Below are 24,280 nucleotides of genomic sequence, written 5' to 3'. Positions count from 1 at the left end.
GAAAAGGGCACCACAGGGCAGAGGAGGTAATACTTTATCTGGGCAAGTATTTTTTGTTGGAAAGTGGCAACAGGTAACTTTGGACCTAGAGTTCAGAAGTTCATAGATGCTTACTCAGAGAAATACAAAAATATAATAATTACGTGAAATCTGGCTCACCACAAATTTGTACAAAACTTTTCTTACTGATTGCCTTAAATCCTAGGTAGAAAAAGATAAGTTTCTTCTTCTTATCCATATTTGGGGCGGTCAAATAAGGCCAGATTCATATGATGAAATCTTTCAGAATGATGGTAGCATACCTATTTGTACCGTAAAAGTAATACCATCTAAGTGCTCTCCTCTAGTTCAACCATGCGATGTTTACTTTTATAGGCAGAGTGAAACAATTTGTCAAAACTTAAAACATTGTGCTGATTTATATCAAGAGGAAAGGGAAATTAATTCCCGCGAAGACTGTGTTAAAATCCACTCGATAATACATCACCAACTATCATCTGCAATGTTGAGTAATATATGTGTAGTATGCTTCAAAATTGTCCAGCGTCAGACTTAAAGTAGATTTATAAATGTAAGTGAAGTGTGTTTCGCCATGGATCTTTTGAAAAGAGCTTGTTCTTGCAAGAAGTCTTCATTTATTTGTTGTGCTCATTGTCGAATTGCCTTCCGTTTTTCTTGTTAGTGCCTATCGTTTTGTGAGGATAGCTCACGTACATTCCAGAGCATTTTTATTCACTTATAATTATGCATTTCTTTTGTAATAGGTATGCTATACCTTTGTGTACTATACGCTGAAGAGCTGAACATCGTCAGCTCAAAAGAGGCTATTGTACTTTGTAACTTGTCACTGCGTATGCCGTTGAATTGTGATTATCGTTTTCAACGTCCTTAGGAACTTCTGAGGACGACACTACAATTTTTGGTAAAGTGGGTTCCGCATCATCACATTCAAATATACCCCACAGCAGATTTCATACGGCACATAGACAGAGAGCACTGTACCCACTAGACCATGTGTTGGTCTCTGGCATCCTTGGGAAAAGCATACATTTTGTCAATCATTACTAATGAAGAGGACACGGAGAAGCGAGTTTTCAAAATGATTTGAACCCTTGTTTTGACGAATGATCAACTATTGTAAAATAATATTGTACTTGAAGATACAACGGATTTATTTATTGGTTAAATACAAAACCAATAAAAGTTGACTTGAGCGGGAATCGAACTCGGGACCTTTTGCACGTGAGTCGAAGATGCTCCTCACCCTGCCATGCCGTTACTTGATACCTTTACACGTCGTATCATATATACGGCAAGTCGGAAACTTTAAGATGCTTTTTGTCCGCTATTTCTGACTATTGCGGTCTCCCAGTTTGTAATATTAACACTTTAAATGTGTACTACTACCTCACGAAAGATGACCCCGAAGTTAATTTATCAAAATCTGCTTTCCTCTTGTAAGATGTTCTCTAAATTTAAATCGAGCTTTAGCTTCTCCATTCTGTGGTGCCAATTTTCCTCTTTTTCAATGTTCTCTTTGTAGATTGTGCTTCCTTCCTTACCATATCATTAATTTGATCTCTTATCGGATTAGTGTTCCTCTTCAAAGATTTTAATTTCCTATTGTGCATAAGAAGGATGAATTTCTTTCGTTTGAAACTCTCCAAACAAAATTTCCATTAGTGGATTTTTCATCGAAGAAAAATTCATAATTAAGGAAGCTTGTTAGCAGGACCGGATCCAGGATTGTCTGAGTGGGTGCACCAATAATTCCCAAAATAACCAATCACACTGAAACACTTCGAAGTGACATGTGACGATATTCTTGTGCCCATAGACGTTGTGTGCCCCTGACAACGCTGATGCATTGAGCTTAGGGGAATATTTTAAAGAGGGTCGCGAGTGTTATGCAGGAAAAAATGTTCTCTCCTCCTAGATTTTTTTTTCATACTTGGCAAATGTTATATTATTAGGCTTGGTGAATCCTTTCCCTTCAACCTTTAGGAAATCGACTTAAACTATTGCTTTTGCAAAGCTCTGCTTTCTTTTAAGCTCCAAACGGAAAAATAATGGCGGAAAGTTTCTGAAAGTGTTGCTATTTTCACTGCTAGCTTCTCATTTTAGATAATGTATATTTACAACGAAGGATGGGAGATGCACGTGCACCGGTGCACCCCCTAAATCCGACCCTGCTTGTTAGTATAGTTCATGTAATATGATTCTAAGTACTGGTTTATTAATATTCGACTTTAGTTCATGTAGTATAATTCTAAGTACTGGTTTATTAATAATCGACTTTCAAAGTACTGTAGAAGCCTACACTACCAGCATAAGCAAATGATTAACTAATAGATGCAAGCTTACTTTTGTTTATTAATGTATTGCGTATATATTTTCTTTCTTATTTTGTGATTCTGATATCACTTTTTTGTTCTTAATTGTATCACTATAACGCTTAGGGTTCAACATGGTCGCGTGGCTCCTCTCTTCTCCTTAAAAATATTAATATGTACTGTGAATTTAATTTGCTGATTTCTAGTATGATTTTTAGCACTTGAAATATTATCTAGTGAAAAGACTTCCTCGTCCATTGCAAACTCTACTGCTCTGCACTAGCATTGCAACGCCCAAATTCTTTAACTTCTAGTGTAGAGGAAAGCACACTTAACACTTTCGATCCTAGGGGTATTTAAATTGACAGTTCTGTGTCCTGCAGAAAATAAGGGTTATTAAAAAAAATCATATCTTGCTAAGTTTGTACTCTTAACAGTTGAAACTTTCAGAAATGAAAGAAAAAGTACCAATCTACTAGAAGATGCCGGTGTCCGTACAAGACATTTGTGAATAATCATTGCAAACAATAACTTTATTTCTTGCAAAGTATAATGTTTGAATGTTGTGAATGATAATGATACATCTTCTTTAGTTCTCTTTCTACAATGACTGAAAAGCGTTCTTGGATCAGGTTTGCCGCTAATAAAAGAGTATAGCTACAAAATTAATTTTTGGTTGGTATTTTAAATTTTAAATGACCGTGTCGTTCCCGAACGACACTCGGATTTAACCTAAGTTTACAGCCTGTTGTTCCGGAACTACAGTAGAATTGAAAATGTTACTATTCACTCCAATAGTTCGTAATCTACTCATTGAAAACTCGTTGCAAAATAAAAATTAGTGAATCTGTGAGGGATTGTTTTCTCGTCTTTTTAAAAACTGGATTAATGAATTTTAGAATTGTAGACGGGCAAAAATGTGTTACAAGAATGACAGAAATGAAACTTTTTCACTTGCTTACTACTACCGCAAATACTGTAATACTTTTACTTGTAATTTGGTCCTTGATGGAATTTTACGACACGAACATTGTCCACTACTACTCCATAATAATAATTCACAGTTCAGCACCTCCTATAGCAACAAAATTAAATACATTCATTTCTGTTCAGAGCCGGTTTTACATCATGAAACTCGTATTGCCAGAAAAGGCATGTACACGGGAATAGGAAAAAGTAGCTATATTATTCAATGCAATTAATCTCAAGTAAGCATTTACAAACTCATTCTTGATTTTACGAACTAAAATTTATAAATATTCTTGTCTGATGGAGTAAGTAAAAATTTTTAAGACTTGTCTTCGATATTAATGGTTTCGGCTTATTTACACATTGTGATAACATTTTCTGATTACTTTTAGTATACTTCAGTGACATCTATATTTATGATGTATTTTATAGATTCTTGTCAATCACCTTGTTTAAATGGTGGGATGTGTGTTGGACCTAACCAATGTGAGTGTCCGAGGAACTTTACGGGGACTTCCTGCACTGACCCAGTATGTGATCCGCCGTGTCAAAATGGAGGCACCTGTTTAGCTGGCAACAGATGTATTTGCCAAACAGGTTATATAGGATCTCGATGTGATAAAAGGTATACCTAATTTCTTTTATTACTTAAAAAAGTAATTTTCAGATCCTTAGCAAGTATCCTGCTACCAAAGGTAGGTATACTCTTAATTTTTTTTCTTTTTAATATATGTTCTTATTAGTCATCTCAACCAAGACATTACGGACGTATTTATGTTTTAGTTCTTATGGTACCTTGCTGAAATACATAAATAAATAAATAAATAAAGTTTGAGTTTTGTCAAAGTCATAAAACTTGGACTGCCTTCCTTTGTAAGTCTAACATTAATCATGGTATTTTATTCAAACACAAAGAAATATATGAAACCATTAGCATTCATGTCTTCTTAACAGCCTCAATACCTGTTGAGAACTCATTTGGTTCGAATCCTATGTTAAATTGTTCGTTCATGTCTCAAAGCTAGAAAGGGACATAAAGCTCAATACTGTGTATATACTCAAACCAACCAACCCAATGGAAATTACAAAAAGAGTAATTTTTTTTTGTAACTGGACAGAAAAAAGAACAAAATGGTACATTTCTCACAGATTTTAAAATTTAATTTGACAGCCAAAATTACAGAAACATAGACTAATTCCACCTCAATAGTCTCATAATGTTCGTTCTAAAAATATTTAAGTGGTTGTCGAGAAAACTAAAAATACGAACTTTATTTCCAAGTGTCTCTATTTAAGAAAATATGCATGTAATATCATCATACGTTATAAGCACTAAATACACACGTAACACATTTAAGGCGTGAACTAACACTACAGAAAACATAAAAGCATTAGAAAGAAAGTACACAATATGCATTGTAATATTCTTAGTTGCTTGAAAATTAAAACGTTAGACTCGGAAGCCAATAAATTTAAACAGTTATTACGTCATACGTAATGCATAACGTGATAAACGTAAAATATAGTTTTTCTCATATATTTCAATTCATTTCCAACGTAAGCGTCATCTGGTATTGCATTTGGATTAGAAAGACCGAATACGTATTGTGTGGATCTCGTTTGACTGTCTTTGCCATGCTTGAGTGTTTGTCGCAAAATTCAAGATCTGTGAAAGGCCAAGCATTGCGGTTACGGATTTAAATACTTTACGCTAATTCGTAATACATGTAGTATTTGTTAAATGGTCTTAAGAGAAATTAGTCAATTGGTTGTAGCCAACTATTTAAAGCTAGACAGAGGACAAAAGTAATTGTCGTTATTTGCATTGCACATTTTTGTTGCTTGTAAATTTCAGTGTCTTAGATATAAGCAGGGGTAAAAGTGGAATTGGAAAGATAGGGGGACAGTAGGTAGTTGCATGACGTCATACCGTCCTCCTGCCTATCTTTGCCCATTGTAAATTTTTAGGATCTAGTGGGACGCCATACATATCTTTGGAGGTGGGGAGACGGCTTCCTCCCGCATTCCCCCTCACTTTTACTCGTGGATATAAGGAATTCATGCTCTATAAACTTTTGGATACAAAAAACAACTCATTTATGGTAACCTGTAGATATTCCGTTAACACTACACAGCAAAACATAGAGCTGCCCGATTACAGTGTTGCAAATTACTAAATATTGTTGTTGAGTATAATATGGGCATATTATATTCATTTTGTATAAAATGGACAGATACGAACATGCACTGACCAATTATATCAAATAACAACGAAACATATTTTCATGTTACACAGACTTTTTAAATCATAAAACAGAATTATAATCATAAATCATAAAAAAAGAATATAGAACTGTATACCAAACAAATTATTATCAGTTGCCAATACCAGAAGTGCACTTTAATACATCTTAGGATTCCCCCATAAGCTGACAAATACAAACTAACACATTGTATAAATATTTAAATAACCTAACACATGATATCCAAAATTTATCATAATAATGCACATTATCTATCACTCATTTTCTTCTTTTAAATAGAATTTTAAATTGCTATGAACTGACACTCACTACTATAATACCTTCCTCCCAGTCTCCTTAAAACATTATCATCCAGCTTAATTTTTCCTTGGGCTAAATCGAAGACCATCGACCTTTTCACTACTTTTCTTCTTGTTCTGCGATCACCTTGTCATGCTAATATTAAACGTCTTCTGAGCACTAAGCTCCTCTCAACTTCTGAGCATACACCTTCTCTTTAGCACTAAACTTCTGAGCATTCAGCTTCTTTTGAGCACTAAGCTCCTTTAAAACAACTGAGCACTAAGTTCCCTTTGAACATCTGAGTATACAGCTCCCTTGATCTTTTGAGCACACAGTTCATTTTTGAACACCTAGCTTTTTTTTTTTTTTTTTTTAATGAGCGTGAAGCTTTGACATCTACACATGCTTCGGATATCAGCTGGCCGGTCTGAACTTTACATCTGCTCTTTGAACTTAGTTGTTCCATCAAACTCCATAACAATTCTCGTGAGCAGTGTAACCACCCAGCAAAAGTATATCGTACTAACCTATGCAGAAAAAAGGTACTAGACCTGGGGGGAAAAATACTAAAATTTTATCTGCTCCTGTTTCACCCTATTTATGACATTTTACGATATTAATATCTTATTAAAAGGTTTCCGGCAGCTCCCTCTCCCGTGTACATTCTTGAAAGAACCCTCAACTTTAACTTTTTTTACAGTCAAAATTCGATACAAATCGTGCAAACCACTTACACCGTCCCAATTTTGACTTTACACCGCCCAACTAAAACTCTTGGCGGAATCCCTGCTTAATTGTCGTATTAAAACTCACTGTAAAAAAATTAAAGAAACAAAAGTATAACAAATATAGAGAATGTCGGGAGAAAACAAGTAATATCGTAAAATGGGCTTACTGAGAAAATCGAGTTTTAATTCCTTACTAATCTACAGTTTAAACGGACTGTGGTCATTTATAGTTGGAAGATGCGACCGAACGTCACGTATGTCTCACTTCCACTCTCGTAAATACCACTGTTTAAAAAAATGGCAAAAAAAGTTACGAAGAACAGTGATATTTTAGTACATTGCCAAATTTTTGAGATTCCTTTTTCTCTCTCTAATGTATTTATGAGAAAAAAGAGGAGGACAAAAGTACTAGATTTCTTGGTGAACGTAGTAAACACAAAAACATTATATAAGGTACTAGATCTAGTACAAAAGTACTAACTGTGGTCACACTGCTCGTGAGGTGATTCCGAAGTATTGATCTCTTTAAAGTAGTGCTACATATTGCTGCGCCAGTGTTACATATATTTATTTCATGGGTCATTGCGTCACTGCTGCTGAATGTTACTTATGCAGTATCTTCCACCTTTGACTTAGAGGTAATTTTTAGGCTTAGTAGTCCCGAAACTTCTTCATGTATAATTAAAATACAGTGAGTGTAAAAAGTATTCATACAGGCAATATGTTTGTAAAAAATGTGATTTTGTCCCGCTTCCATAATATGTAGATCCAACTCACGGGGCAATTAGGAAAAGGTGTTCCGGAAAGAAAGACTTGGGGGAAGTATAAACAGCAAATGCTATTTTGACCTTGGTTTACAGGGACAAAAATGGAAAAGTCTGAAAATTCATGTGCAAAAAGTATTCATACAGTACCACAACTCTCACAGGGATACCTCACTCTCCGTGTACAGAAACGAATGACAGGCCTGTAAAGGCACTCTAGTTTGTTCTACATTCCCGTGGAGTGCATTCAAGTTCACAGCATTAACGTGGAGTTTGGAAGTGCGGCAGTATGGGACATAAAGGTCGTGAATAGTGCTGTTGAATTTTTGTGACATTTGCGGTTTTCGGTTTTTGAGAAAACCGATTTTCTGAAAATCGAAAACCGCAAATGCGGTTTTCAAAACCGAAACCGCAGATGCGGTTTTCAAAACCGAAACCGCAGATGCGGTTTTCAAAACCGAAACCGCAGATGCGGTTTTCAAAACCGAAACCGCAAATGCGGTTTTCAAAACCGAAACCGCAAATGCGGTTTTCAAAACCGAAACCGCAGATGCGGTTTTCGAAACCGAAACCGCAAATGCGGTTTTCGAAACCGAAACCGCAGATGCGGTTTTCAAAACCGAAACCGCAAATGCGGTTTTCCAAACTGAAACCGAAAAAGCTCTTTTCGAAAGCGAAAGCCGCCCGAAACCGTGTTTGCGGTTTTATAAGGGATTGTCCTTTTCAAAGTAGAAACAATGTTTGCTGTTTTTAATTACACCTTTTAACAATTGTGAAAGCATCTATCGATCGAGACAAATGTATTGATTTATATGTGTGTTTTAACTTTTTTTTATTTGCTCCAAGACTATTATGGTAATATGTGCAGCACAGTGCGAAAGGGATAATTCGATGGTTGTACAAGTCACAGCTAAATTAGGGTGACAAATACTGACGTTCGATCCTTTTTTTTTTTTTTTTTAGTTATTTCTTTGACGACTATTCAATGTACTTTTCGGCTGCAGGGAAGCAAACTGGACCCCACATGATTTTCATATATGTTGTAAATTAGACCACCAGGAACACGAATATGAAGGAATTTTGACATTTCGAATGTCGGAACTCGAGATATTCGAACATAAATTGACCATGGAAGCAAACTGGACCCCACCTGATTTTTATATATTTTGTAAAGTAGACCACAAGGAACACGTATCTGAAGGAATTTTGACATTCCGAATTTCGGAACTCGAGATATTCGAACATCAAGTGAAAACGGAAGCAAACTAGACCCCAACTGATTTTTATATATTTTGTAAACTAAACCACGAGAAACACGAATCTGAAGGAATTTTGACATTCCGAATTTCGGAACTCGAGATATTCGAACATCAAGTGAAAACGGAAGCAAACTAGACCCCAACTGATTTTTATATATTTTGTAAACTAAACCACGAGAAACACGAATCTGAAGGAATTTTGACATTCCGAATTTCGGAACTCGAGATATTCGAACATAAAGTAACCAGGAAGCAAAAAGGACACTATTTGATTTTTATATATTTTGTAAACTGGACCAAAATTAGCAATTATCTGAACGAATTTTGACATTCCGATTTCCCGATCTCGAGATACTAGAACTTATACAGTAGTTTTATGTAATATGTATAAAAGTAACGAAGAAAGTTCTGTCGCTTTTTGACCTATCACTTAGAGCATAGATATGTCACCAAAGACGTACCTGGAAGATCAAAAATAGTACCCATCAGTATCAACGACCTTCTGCCAACGTTCGGGATGGGCATGGATTCCTTCGCGGTAGAACTTGGTTTGCCGTGAAGCGAAGAAGGTACCAAGTGCATTTAGCACCTCTACTACGGAGTTGAACTGGAGTCCTCTAAAATGAGTGTCCAAGGAAAGGAACAGGCGATAACCGGACGGTATAATGTCCGGACAGTATGGCGGATGCAATAGTGTTTCCCATTCAAGGTGTAGGATGGTGTTCCGGCTCATTCTAGCTATGTGGGGCATAGCGTTGTCCCGTAATGGGGGAACCCCTTAGCGATTGAGAAGTGTTGGCTCCAGGGTATTGAGTTTTTCTTGAACACGGCTCAACTGCTGACAGTAGACAGTTGCATTGATGTTCTTCTCTGACCGCCCGGTAGCAGTTCCCGATGCACGATGTCGTGAGCAGTCCACCAAACACACAGGAGGACTTTCTGGCCCGGAAACAAATCATCTGGGACACATAGACCCAACTTGTAGTGCTTCCCAAATTGATGGAGGTGCTGGCGAATGGTTTCTCGACTAACATTGAATGTTAGCACCAGTTCCTCACATGTCTGTTCGGCTCAATTGCTACCTGAAGATCCTCATTTTGTACATGTGTTGGTCTTCCGGCACGTGTGGTGCGTCTTTCGTGAGTGTTTCGTCACCGTTCTTAAACTTGCTAAACCACCCTTGCACTGTCTGCGTAATCACGACACCCTCACCAAAGGCCTGAGGTATCTTCCGCCCCGCTACAGTGGCGTTTGATCCAAGTTGGAACTCGTACAGCATACACGCCCCTATGACGCTCTGTGGAGGTTCCATATTCACTCCGTCCTTACATACGTTTACGTTGTAACTGAACTTCCACAACCAGGTAGAATGTCGGATATACCCACACCAACAACTGACCTTCGCCTTATCTCCATTCGCATTAAACTCACGGTATGAGGGTCAATTTTACACAGAATTCCACAAAAAGCGACAGAACTTTCTTGGTTACCTTTATATATCTCTCAGGACATAATATGTTTCGTATAGAGAATATTGTGTTTTTTTCATATAGCGTCTATATTAAACTTTAAGTTTTAATATCTCGAGTTCCGGAGGTCGGAATGTCAAAACGCCTTCAGATTCGTATTCCTCGTGATCTAGTTTACAAAATATATAAAAATCAGGGGAGGTCCAATTTGCTTCCCTGCATCCTACTTTTCAAACGAAACAGTTTTCCAGATTGTACATTTTGCTTCAAACTGAGTTCTGCCCTGGCTAAGAAACGTAAATTCGGTTCTATAAGAGTATTTAAAGTTACACTTGAAATTGTCGTTCGGCATTCTTGTAGCTTGTGAAGGTATGAATAATTCAAGTATGTTTGTTACAACATCTACAAACGAATATTCATTCGTATAGAACCTCCAATACATTACATAGAAAACACATGAACTATACAAAGAAAACCATTGTGCATTAGAGCAGATCTCTTATTAGCAAATGATTCTGCACACGCGCACTGCTCAGATAGCCCAGAGCTTGAGCCTGAGCGCGAGTCCAAATTTAACTCAATCGCGATTGAGATTGTCAAAGGTGTACCGGTTTACGGGGAATATATCATACCAACACTTTATCAACTAAGTTTTCTTAGATTTTTCTCCAATCCCAAAAAGCGGGTGGTTTTTCGTGATTAAGATATGTTTAAGCGGGGGACGAATATATAACCTGAAAATCGGGTGGTACCCGCTAAAATAGGGTAATAAGCCAACACTCAATAGAAATAAGGTATATCCCTATTTAAGATCACTACACATGCAACTCATGAAATTCAATTTGAAATATCATCCACTTAAACTGACATCTTTTATATTATTATTACTCTCTCCCCATATTTTTAAAAATAGTACTGCCACTCTTTCTTTTGTTAACAAAAAGGCACCACCTCCCTTTCTTAATATAAAGAAAGAGAAAAGAAAGAAAGAAAATCTCTATCGCAATACACAATTTTATTGTTGATTTGTTGCCACTCCGATAAATGTGAATGTTGTGGTTTTGCATGTGTCGACTGGCTTCTTATCGCAAGTCCCAGACACCTGCAATAGTTTATACTAGACGGAAACACCGGTCATATTTTATTCTGTATCTTTTTACTTCCCAATAACGATAGCCGTGCCTCTTTGAGAAATTGCAGCTTATTTTTTTTTTTATTCTGCCAATTGTAAAAGTATAGAATTTCCCTACACTTTAGGACATTTTAAGAAAAAATACCTTCTTTTCCTTCTACAAATTTTGATCATTTTTCCCTAAGCCGCCGAGGGAAATTTCCCTCCATCTGGCAACTGAGAGCCGGTGTGGGGAAAGATTCTTTGCTGTTTTCTCGTCGTTACTTGATATTAGTGCTGTAGAATTTTTGTGACATTTGCGGTTTTTCAGAAAACCAATTTTCTGAAAACCGAAAACCGCAAATGCGGTTTTCAAAACCGAAACCGCAAATTCGGTTTCCGAAACCGAAACCGCAAATGCGGTTTTCGAAACCGAAACCGCAAAAGCGGTTTTCAAAACCGAAACCGCAAATGCGGTTTTCGAAACCGAAACCGCAAAAGCGGTTTTCAAAACCGAAACCGCAAATGCGGTTTTCAAAACCGAAACCGCAAAAGCGGTTTTCAAAACCGAAACCGCAAATGCGGTTTTCAAAACCGACATTTCGGTTTTATGAAATTTCACTTTTTTCAAAAACCGGTTTTCGGTTTTTTCAAAAACCGATTTCGACAGCACTAGTCGTGAAACTATAGAAGAGGAACGGAGAATTATAATGTCTGTATAACCAGTATAAGTCACTTTCTGAAATCACAAGCATTGTTGGTAGGCCTAGAGGGACTATTCAAAGTATTATTGATAGAGTGGGACAGAGAAAAACGTTGAAAAATGCACATAGAACAGGTCGTCCAGTGAAGTTAAATACGTGTTGCCAGTCATTGATAGTTCGAAAAATAAAAAAGCATCCACGTCTGAGTGCCCGAGCTTGCAAGTGAGCTTTATAATGAACTTAAAGTGCATGTCTCACATTCTACGATTCGCATTTACTTGAGAAAGCGTGGCTTTCATGGTCGGGTAGCCCGAAGAAAATATTTTGTGAGTGAAGTCAATAGGAAGAAAAGGTTAACATTTGACAAAAAAACACCGAAATACACCACAATAATTCTGGAACCATGCGATATTTACGGATGAAAGCAAATTCAACATTTTTGCATCGGATGGACGAACTATGGTGTGAAGGGGAAAGAATACAGAGTTTCGAAAACCAAACCTGAAACCCACAGTGAAACATGGTGGTGGTTCTATCATGGTTTGGGAGTGTATAAGTGCATCTGGTGTAGGGTCCTTGCACTTTATAGATCGTACGATGAACCATTATCAGTACACTGATATTTTAAAATCGAATCTCCATTCATCTGCTGAACAAATGGGCATTAGACAAAACTTCATATTCATGCAGGACAAACATCCAAAGCATTCCGTTTTAAACACACGCTTTTGGTTCTTGTACAATACGCCAAAGTACATGCCAACACTTCCCCAATCCCCCGACATTAATCCAATTGAGCATCTATGGGACTACCTTGACAAACAGATTAGAAAACAACCGATTTCGAATAAACAAGACTTGCAAAATGCTCTGCAAGAGGAATGGCAGAAAATTCCCTCATCAAAGACCAAGGCTTTGGTAACGTCGATGCCAAAGCGTATTAAAGCTATTATAGAAGCAAAAGGATATCCTACGAAGTACTAAAATGACCCAATCTGACGAAAACAAAGACGCTAAGTGAAATGTATGAATACTTTTTGTTGATTGATATTTCTTTCTTTTCACTACCTTTTTGAATTTCATGCACGAATAGTAACTTCTTTTTATTGCTACAGCCCTAATTTGTTTCATATCAGTGTATTTGGTGTCATGTTTCCTATACTTGAAGAAATAAAATTCAAATTTTCAGTTCAAGTGGTGTTTGTACACTGTGATAAGTTACATGTTACCATTTTCAAAGGTGTATGAATACTTTTTACATTCACTGTATAAAACTTCATATCAAACAAATTGCTACAATTACCAATACCAGAAATGCACTTTAATACATCTTAGGATTCCCTCATAAACTGATATAAAATACAAATTATGACATCGTACAAATATTTAAATAACTCAAAAATCTACCATTCTTTTTCTTCTTCTTTTCAATAGAATTTTACATTGCATGAGCAAGATGCATTACTGCAGTATTTTCCATCATTATGTAAAGAAGAAATTTTGTTACATGAAGTTGTAATGTCAGCGTCTAAGATTTCATCCACACATATATTACATAAATGTTGAAATTTTGTAAAAATGACACTAATAATAATACGTACTCTTTTCTTATACAAAACTCAATAAGTTCAATTTGAATATAATAAAATACGTATAAGCATCACAGTATATTATGGACGGATGTATTACAGATATGCCACAACGTATACATTTAATTCCACACAATATGTACACTCATATCGAAAATGATTCTCGCATATCTTATAACTGTCTTCTTGTGAGGATATAATATGATAATGATTGTACAGGGTACTTTTAATACTGATATTACGTGTATAATCTGAAAATGTATATTTGTGGTAAATTTCATAGGAAAAGAATTGTAAATACGGAAATTAGAGTAAGTAAAACAAAATGTTGCTAAATGGACAAGAAAGTTTTATTTTCGTATTATTGTTCTTATTTAGTGCTCTCTTGACATGAAATTTGCCACATACATGTTTTTGCCGATTGTACACATACTAACATTATAAGAAATACCGGGCGAATTCGTTATCAAATCACATTCCTACAACAGCATATTTATAGACATGCGACTATAATTTTGGACATGAGTGTACATGATTGTATGAGTCCTTAACGTCAGAAGAAGCTAATTCAGTAAGTCTTACAAAGTCTTTATATGATACAGGATGTGAAATTATGCTTAAGTCCATTTGCAACGTACGAAATCACAACCCTGTGGGGTTTGCAACAGGGGCGTCATTTAGGGGGGGCAGGAGGGGGCAGTTGCCCCCCCCCCCAAGAGTTTGAGGAATTAATATACTTTAGTCGATTGTCTACTAATATACTAGTACAAAACGTGAAAATCTTATGTCAGAAGTGCTCTTGCCCCCCCCAAGCGAAGTCTGAAATGACGCCCCTGGTTTGCAACATGCTGGCATTAATACTTATTAAAAATACGCGAATAGGCTGAAAATCTTTTTAATTTCAAGCGAAATAGAAGTGAAATCAGTAGCGTGACAGCGAAAAAGAGAGAGAAGAATCGGTTTGATTTTGAGTTTAACGTCCCTTTCAGCAACGAGGCTATATGAGACGGGACCTACTGATTTGTAATTAAAGGCTTACATGCATCATGATGCCACTTTTCCTGCTGCCCTAGTTGCTAGCGCGTGTGTACCTTTGGTGAATGCGGTTCCGCGTTCGATTCCCAGTTGAAGAGCCTTCGAATCTGAACGCCATTAGGGTGGTTCACATTACATTTTAAACTGTAGGTTTATGCCTCATATAGCCTTGTTGCTGAAATGGGACGTCAAACTTCAACCCCGATCCCGAAGAATTATTTTTGAATGTCAGTCTGTTAGTTTGACCAGATGTATGTGCACTCTAGACTTAGCTTGAATACATTCTGTTCAATATTTATAGAGATTTTTTTTAAATTAAGGACTTTATGAGGTTGTCCAGGACTTCTTTGAAACTTTCCTTATTGCCTTTAAAGTAAGGATTCTTTATTGAAAGGTGAAAATCTAAAGTTGTGAAAACAGTTCCATTTTGTTCATATTTAATACGGTAAATCCACATTTCGGTAAGGACCATAACAAGTCATGTTGAATAGATCATTTCTCTATGAAAAGTTCAGAAGATTGAATTTTTTTTTTTTTCGGATGACTTTCTCAAAAATCGGTCTTTTGAGCTTCGCATCACATGTTCATATATACTTCGCGACAAAATGCAGTATTATGCTGTTTACACAAACAACAGTTACCGATGAAGTTTCCGAGGACACAGTAAGCTTTCATTGTCACTAATTCCGTCATTTTGCATAGCAGCACTACTAGTGAGTAGTTTCGGAAAGTCGCGAGTTCTTTTTCAGTATTACCAAATGGAACTAGGTTAAATGGGTACTTCTAAAATTAATTCACTGGTGGTAACTTTTCCTTTTTTTTTATCATTCATTTTGAGTTGCCCTGTATATTAAGAATAGAATGAACTATTTTTCTTTAATGTAACAATGCATAAAATGTTCTTTGTTTCAGTGTTTCAAAGGAAAATGTTTCAGCTGCATGTTAAAGAGAAATAGCAATAATAATAATAATAATAATAATAATAATAATAATAATTTATATATACGCACTCACATACTATTTCATTCAATAGTTTCTGTAAAGTGAAAGCAGAGATTTCGTGACAAAAAATTCCCCTTTCTGCCTGGCATGCCTATATTTTATCGACTAAATAACATTTAGCTTAATCTGGTTAGGCAGTTGATATGCCAACTATGCAATGTTTTTATTATGATAAGATCTTCTAATGAAAGGTCACGTGTTAATAAATCAATGGGAACTAGGAACTTGTTATTCCGAAGAGATTTACTGTTTCCTTCACTTTATGAAATAACATTTTGTGTTGTTTTGAAAGGTAACTATGTCCATATGTGAAGATTAATGCGACATCTTATTTTTTTTTTTTTTTTTTTCATGAGTTTACATAAGGCAGGAAGCTAGCCTCATATTAATTAAATAGCAAATTTTTCGTAATAAAATTCATAACCTACGCTTCTAAGCGTCTACGTTCATTTCAAGATCACCTTGAAGCTACTGTTCAGGTACGCATTTCTTAATTCTAATTCAAACATAGTCGGATCAATAGAACGTCACACGTCGTCGCATGAGAACCAGAGGGAGAGGAACGTAACTCCATTTTCGTAGGTTTACAGGCGAGAGGACAAAAATATTTTTTTCTTAGAAAGATGTGGTTTTAATAAGATGGTAATTGAGCTACATTACAACAGATGATCGACAAGGAGAACAGATGACGTTACGTTCCATTTACACCAAGTAGGGCTTTCAAAATTATGTCCAAACATGAAGAAAACGAAAACAGCATTTTTGGAGTTAAGTTCCTCTGGTTCTCATGCAATGAAATTTCAACGTCAGACCTAGAACAAAGGTCTGTAAACTGTTTGTGTTCCTGCCAGGTATACTGATCAAGAGAAAAAAAGTTTACCAAAATCTGACAACCGGAAGTAGGTTTTTCCAAGATGGCCTCCAATAACCTAAAACAAGCGAAATTCCTATGGATTCCTTTATTTATAATCTTTAAAAAAATCTATCAAACTCTTTTTTTTTTTTTTTTTTTGTCTCTAACAGGTGTTTTAACTTCTACCAGGACAGAAGGAAAGTCTACTATAATCTGGAAACCAGCAATGGCTTTTTTTTCAAGATGGCCGCCGCTAACCTCGAAAATCAGTGAAATTTCTGAAGTTCCTTATTTTAAATTTTAGAATAATTAGTTTTCCATTACAATTACGGCTTTTACCTCTACCAAATGTACTGATCAACTGAAAATAATGTCTATCAAAATCTGGAAACGGGAAGTTTTTTTTTTTTTTTTTTTTTTCAAAATGGTCACCGCTAGCCTCGAAAATAAGCGAAATTCTTACTTTCTTATTTTTAACTTCCTTATTTTTCAACGCAGAACAATTACTTTTCCAACAAACACTGTTTTACCGTCATAACACAATTTAAAAACACTGTATACATTACTGTATACTTGGTAGAGACAAAAATTGTTCACATACATGTTGCTGGAATTTGTTTCAGGTTAGCGTTTCCTTTTCACTGAATTGACCGGACTAACATAGAATGCCGTGCTCATGCCTTTCCTCTGCCATGCTCTATCCGTACCATGGTCTTGACCATTCACACATACCGTTCCGTGCCGCTACTGCTTTCTAAACAATTTCCGAAGATGCGTTGCGAGGAAGAAAACCTTCTTATTGGTTATAGTCATTTTCGTGTTGTTTCGAGTTCTCCGAGGAAAGCCGAAGTATCGCAGCCGTCGAGTAGAGACCGGAATGATTTCTCTTCAAGACGGCTTGGCGGAGGAACGACACGAGCACGGGCACGGCACTTCATGTGCAAATTAAAAAAGACAATCCAATGAATGTCAAAAATATGAAAAGAAATTTCGTGGACCACGGCACAGATGGGGCACAGCATCTTATATGTGAATTAGCCTTTAGACTTCCCAAACTATGCAATGCGTACTTCAAATGTCCGTCGGTCTGCCTGTCAACAGGTGTTAGAGCAAACAAGGTAAGAGGTAGCAATCTTTTTTAAAGAAATATATTCAGTATCCCAGGAATAGTTCCATCTCCTCTATTACTCTCTATGTATTCAAACCGTAAGTGGCAGAAATCAACTATTTCCGTTTTCAGCATTGATTATTATAGAGCAAAGGTGGTAATACATAGGGAGAAGGTTTTTTCTGCATTGGATTTCATCGTCATCATCATAGATCATTATTGGCAGGTCACTTGCTACAGCTCAGAAGCTTCCATGCTCCACGGTCTTCTGCGAACCTCTTCGCCTTCACGTACGATTTTTTCTGTTTTGATATAATTCATTAATTATAGTCTCCTTCGTCCTTTCCCTCTTTTACCTGCCTCAAAATTTTCTAGCACGAACCTTATGATGCGGTTCCTTCTTAGCCAATGCTTCAACCACTTTCTCTTTCTCTTCTTAACAATGTTTAAAATTGTTCTTTTCTCCCCCACCATTTGCGTAATGTTCATGTTTGTGCCTCACACATTACAATACTCCACACGAAACACTTTCTCAACTCTTTATTCAAGGTACCACAAAACAGACTTTTCTTCCTCTTAAAGGCTTTTTTTTTTTTGCCATTCCTATTCTTCTTTTTATTTCACGTTCGCACTTCGATAATCACTAATAATACTACCCAGATATCGAAACTAGACACCTGTTCTATTTTCTGCCCTCCTATTTCTATATTTGACACCGACCGGGATGCTGATGTGGCTGAACTTGGACTTAAACGTCATTGGAAGTGTCGATATTTACCTCGGTGACTCCAAAAAACTATGAAATCGACATTAGTATATGCTATATTCAATCATTTTTATAATTCGCAGCTCTCACTAACCCCGTAGGTGAGCTACGGGCTTCTTACCTGCACAGCTTTGCCCGTCCGTCTATTGCCAGGTATCAAAGAATAAACGGTAAGAGATATCAAAATGCAATTTTTTCCAATCGATTCAGCTTTACAAGAATAGGTCCCATATTCTCTGTTAACCATCTATGCAAACCGGAAGTGGTTCAAATTGGCCATTTCCGATTTCAACGTTTATCACCATAGAAATAAAGCAGTCAATAGATAGCGACAAACGATTTGCTGCAATTTGTTTAATGTCTCAGGAAAACATAATCTCAACTTGCAAAACTACCAAGAACGGAAGTGGTTGAAATTTAGTAATACTTTGTTTTAAATTAATAATCTTAGAGCAAAAACATTAAGAGATATGGTTTTTCTATAATCTATTCAGCATCACAGAAAGAGGTTCCTTCTTCTCCAATGCTCTATTCAAACCGGAAGTGGTTCAAATTAACCACTTCCGGTTTCAAGATTTGTGGCCATAGGACAAAATAGTAATAGATTGCGGCAGACGGTTTTCTTAATCAATTTAAGGTCTGAAAAGAACATTTCATCACAACCCAAAGCACTCTATCAAAATTAGAAGTGGTTGGTATTGAGTACTATGTCCGGTTTCAGTACTGATTTCCATAGAACAAAAAAGGGTAACAGATATCGAGATGCGGTTTCTTGCAATTTATTCAGCTTGGCTACAATACGGTTTAATCTTTTCTGTTCTCTCTGAAACTGGAAGTGGTACAAATTAACCATTTTCGGTTTCAGCATTTATCGCCATAGAACAAAACTTGTAATAGATTGAAGAACAACGTGATAGAAATACAAACTTTTTTCTCCAATCGATACAGGGTCTCAAGAGAGCATTTCATCACAGCTCGCAATACTTTACCAAAAGCGAAAGTTGTTGAAATTTACTACTACGTCCAGTTCTAATACTGATTTCTATAGAGCGAAATAGGTAAGAGATATTGAGAGGTAGTTTTCTGCAATGTATTCAGCTTGCAGGTTCCATCTTTTCCATTAACCCTCTATTCAAAGCGGAAATGCTTCAAATTAACCATTTCCGCTTTCAATATTAATTTCTATACAACAGAAACGTAATATATAGCGGAAAACAGTTTTTTTGCAATCGATACGACGTCTCAAGAATACATATGTCATCACAATTCGCAACACTATATCGAAAGGGAAGTGGCTGAATTTACTAGTACCTCTGTTTTCAATACTAATTTTCAAATAGCAAAAACTATTAGAGATATCGAGAAGTTTTTTGTTGCAATCGATTCAGCATATCAAGAATAGTCTATCTCGTTCCCTTAACCCTCTATTCAAACCGGAAGTGGCTGAAATTAATAATTTTTGGTTTCAATCTTTATTACCATAGAACAAATACAGTAGAGGATAGATAGTAATGGCTTTTTGATAAGTATTCAGCCTCCGAGGAACAGGTTCTATCTTTGATATTATTATTCTATTGCAACCAGTAGTTATATATGTACTACTTTAAGTTTGAGTATTGAATTTCCATAATTTGGAAGTCTACTATAGTATCATGGTGTGAAACGAAATTTCCTTGTTTATATATAGTATAAGATTGCAGCACAAAGTGAAAAAACTACTATTTCCGGTTTCGTTATTTAATCCCTTAGTTTGAAATTCTACTGTATTTTCACAATATGAAACGAAGCTCTTTTGTTTCTTTAATTATCCCAGTCAAAATTGTAGACTGGTGTATTTAAAACGAAGATTTATTTTGCTTTGTCTTGCTATGACAGAATTAGGAAAGTTTTATCATACATATAAATTCAAGCTGAGGCTATGAAGCCAACATTTAAATGTAAATATATATATATACATGTAAAATATTTCGAATATCCACTTTTTCTACTTTTTTTTTTTTTAAATTTTATCTGACGCTTAAACTTGTATTAGTTCTCGTATATTCCCTTTATCGTGAAGTCTTTCGGTTGACAGAAACGCGAAGTCTTGCTGTTCTCTGGCTGTTGCGGCAACCGATATGTTCTCTGCGGACTATCAAAGGACTCATGCAAATCATGTCATCCTTTGACCTTAATTAACAACGCTGATTGGCTGACTGACTGACTACCTTGTCATCAATTGAGTCCACGCCACGAATCCGTGAAGAGGCGCCAGCGGCTCTAATGCACAGAGGATAGCTACTGCATGCTGCTTATTAGAGTAGAAATTCATATTTCACTAGTTATAGCCATGAAAAAAATTACAATACGTATCTACACAGCACAAGCATAGCTCTTCGATCCAAGATAACAAAATACGAGTCACTATTGATTGGAAAGAAAAATTGGTTCAGGTTTATACATGTTTCGATAGAGAAAGAGAGAGAGCATACATCTTATTGGAAAGACACATACCATTAAGCTTTCATTAGCATCTTGTTAGCGTAACTGTGTTACACACAAGGCCGCCTTTACAATAATAACATTAGTGTTTGGGAAATTGGGTATCGAAAATCCAGTCACAACTACAGAAATTTTTATTTATAAGCTTGAAAACGTAGCATGTACTTGAAACATCACTACGATCTAATGCAGTGATCGCCAAACTGTTACTCACGAGCTACTGGTAGCTCGCGGGGACATTTTCGATAGATCACGAAAACTCTTCGGTTGGCTAAACTTGAAAAGTAAGTTTATAGGCAATAAACAAATGTAAGATTAAAAAAAATGGTAGTTCTTTTGGTTGGTAGCTTACAGTAGGATTTAAAAACGATACAGCAGCTCCAGAAGCTTTATAAGTTTTGAGACCACTGATCTAGTGAAAGAGACTAATACATTTGATTGAGGTCTTGAAATGTCTTACACGTTGCAGCTTTTGCATTCCCATATTGTTCCAAAATACACAAAAACTATAGAAGGGCAGCTTAGTTGTAACTATGTGATTTGGAAAAAAGTAAAGGTGTCATTTAGGGGAGTCAATTTCCCGCCTCAATTTCAGATTTGTATTGTAAATCAACAGTTTAGTAATAAACTAATGAAAATGTGAAACTATTTCTTATATCTTGGGAGAATCTTGCTCTACCCACCAGTTAAACCTGAAATAAAGCTGCTGCTTCGAAGTAGTATCAATGAAGTAAATATGATTCTTCGGGACGAAGCTATGGGTCTATCACTGATACCTCGAGTGTCAAATAATTTATGTGTTATGTTTGCATCTGTACAAGTACACGTAAATGAGATTAACTAGAAAAAATGTCAGGAAAAAAGTTAAATGTTTAGCAGGAGTGCAGAAGTACGTAAAAAATACAACATTTATGGGAGAAATCGAAGATGCAATTACTTAGACCTAACATAACCTAACGAAATCTAATCTAAATTAAACTAAATTAAGTTAAACTAACCTAAACTAACTGAAACTAACCTAATATTAACAGAAATATGAAAAATTCTATCATATTTTCGTAAATTATACTGGACTCCTACACTAATATAATCTAACAAACTAACCTAACCAAAACTAACCTAATGTGAACAGAAACTACCGAAATTGTAACTTTTTATTGGGGAGGGGGGGGGGGTAAATAGCTGGTCTCTTCTTCTAAACATTATCCGAAAAAAATATTGTTGGATGGTCGAAAAATAGAACCAGTGACAAGTTCACTGTTAGATTTGTAATACTAATTTCCAGTCGCGGGTATTCAGAGAAATCTCATTTGTAAGAAACAGAATTTTATCGTTACAAGTGGACAAGCAAACGTTCTCAAGACGCAGATTTTTCTTCTCCCTTGATTTCCTGTAATCAACATGTCAAATAAGTGCTCATACAACTTTTCTAACTCGATCCCCATTGGTTTGGCAGAAAAATCCATGAAGATGTTCTCGCGCAAACAGCAGCTTCCGACCTTCTATATCACATCGTCATTAACAAATCATATATAATAACTTTTTTTAAGTAATAAGTAAAAGCTTGTTGTGGCTCATTGAAACGTTTGGGTTGCGAGCGAAGTGAGGAAGATTTATTTTTTAAGAAATCTGTTCCTTTGCAATCTCACAAAATATTGATTTAATAGGGTGCCAATACTTTTTCGGGGCGACATGTCATTTAGTTATTTCCAACGTGTTTTCTTTCTTTTTGCTCGTTCGGCACTTTCTTGCTATCAGCGCCCGGGGCCACGGCTCCACCGCCCACCCCCTATAGGTACGATTTTCAGGAATCGACTTAGCGTTCTAAGAATAGATACCATCTTATCTCTTAACACGTTATTCAAACCGGAAATGATATAAATCAACTGCTTCCGGTTTTAACGTTAATCGCTATAGTGTAAAACGGTAATAGATGGGAAGAAGCGGTATTCTGCAATCAATTAAGAGACCCAAAAATATCATATATTCCATTTTCACTCTATCTCTCTACTAAGACCGGAAACAGTAGAAATCTGCTACCACTTCCGATTTCAATTTATTGGGGGGCGCTGTGGCTCATTGGTAGAGCGTTCACCTCCGGTGCTTGGGGTCCCTGGTTCGATCCCAACTTGCCCCGTGTGAACTTTGTCGTGGACAAACACCGTGCTCGTGGGTTTTCTCGGGCTTCTCCCGTTTCCTCCCATTTCCTTCATTTCACCATTTCATTCATTTCTCATAATCACCGTCTCCTTTAGCCTAACCGGCATAATCGTGGGACGTAAAACTCAAAGATTTCATTTCATTTTGATTGTGAAAATATCACACCATCCAAACTAAACTGCTTCGTTTGGTGTACATGTGACAGTGCTGCTTGCTTATGTGTGTATGTATGATTTGTTTATGTATATAAGAAAATGTATAACGAGCATTTCCATTAAAACTCAGAATTAAGCGTTAAGATAGTAGTGAATAACGAACTCCAACATGTATCAGAAATTGCAAGTTACGTCCTATTTGAAAGGTATTTTAGTAAATATTGAGTAAAAGTCTGCCGTGTTTTTGAAAAGAATTGCCTATGTGAAGGAACTGAGCAATATGAGCATGTACCACATTTGGTATTGATTACCTCACTTTGTTTCGCTTTCTCCCGTTTTACAGCTGTTCTATACATTCGCTAAAAGTTCTTTTATTTGTGTTCATTTCGGTAGTAAAGAAAGGCTTTTTATAACGTACTGTTCTCGCCAAAGTGCCTCCTGTGAGTCCTTACTACGTTTGTACACTCTTCGTTCATTACTTTACTCGTTCTGCAGACCGTTTTCTGCGTGCAAGGAAACTCTTGCCTTTGATGAGAAGGAAATAAGAAAAATGTGAAGATATAATTCAACATACGTTACACAATGTTTCTTACTTGCGTTATTTTGTAAATGTTTAGATGTCCAGTACCTTTTTCCTACATTCCTACAGCTGCACCCTGGTGATAAAAATGCGGTTGTGGATATAAACAAGTCCGTGAATGCATTCCAAAGATCTTGCTCATTTGCGAAGGATCTTCGACGGAGGTGCTTGTCAAGAGAATGAAACTGGTGGTAATTTGTTGGCGTAAGGTCTGGTAAATATGATGCATAACACAATGTCACCCAGCTAAGTTGCAGAAGGGTCTCCCGGGTCCTCTTTGTCGGTGTCATGCAGGAACAGACAGCGTTGTGATTCACGGGACCGTGGGCCCTTCCTAGAACAATTTGCTGACTACGTCACTGAATTGCATGTCGGTTGGTGGCAAACCTTAAAAAAGGTCAAATGTAAACAATTAGAGCTTTTAAGTGGTTACGATTTTAACCAGGGGCGTCATTTAGGGGGGGGCAGGGAGGGGCATTTGCCCCCCTGAGTTTGAGATGTATATAGATTTTATCAATATAGTAATAACAAGTCAGTGAAAAACGCGAAATTTTACTTATATCAAAGGGTCTTGCCCCCCCCAAGCCAAATCTGAAATGACGCTACTGATTTTAACCTATAGTGTATTTAACTTCTATACGACCTGCTAGTTAACAGTAAACTTTTTT

At 36.4% G+C, this 24,280-nt stretch overlaps 1 protein-coding gene across 1 annotated transcript in view; it reads left to right on the top strand.

The window, feature by feature from the left end:
* The window catches only part of LOC145667652 (uncharacterized), a 388,129-nt gene that overhangs the window by 334,473 nt on the left and 29,376 nt on the right, over positions 1-24,280 (top strand). Inside the window, exon 11 of the mRNA XM_081735111.1 lies at positions 3,735-3,927. Coding sequence (XP_081591237.1) covers positions 3,735-3,927 — 193 coding nt within the window. The remainder of the gene's footprint in view (positions 1-3,734; positions 3,928-24,280) is intronic.

This window comes from Thermobia domestica, chromosome 13 (assembly GCF_964235325.1).
Source record: "Thermobia domestica chromosome 13, izTheDome1.hap1.1, whole genome shotgun sequence".
Taxonomy (NCBI): domain Eukaryota; kingdom Metazoa; phylum Arthropoda; class Insecta; order Zygentoma; family Lepismatidae; genus Thermobia; species Thermobia domestica.
Note: the sequence above shows the minus strand (reverse complement) of the source record. Positions and strands in the feature narration are given on the sequence as shown.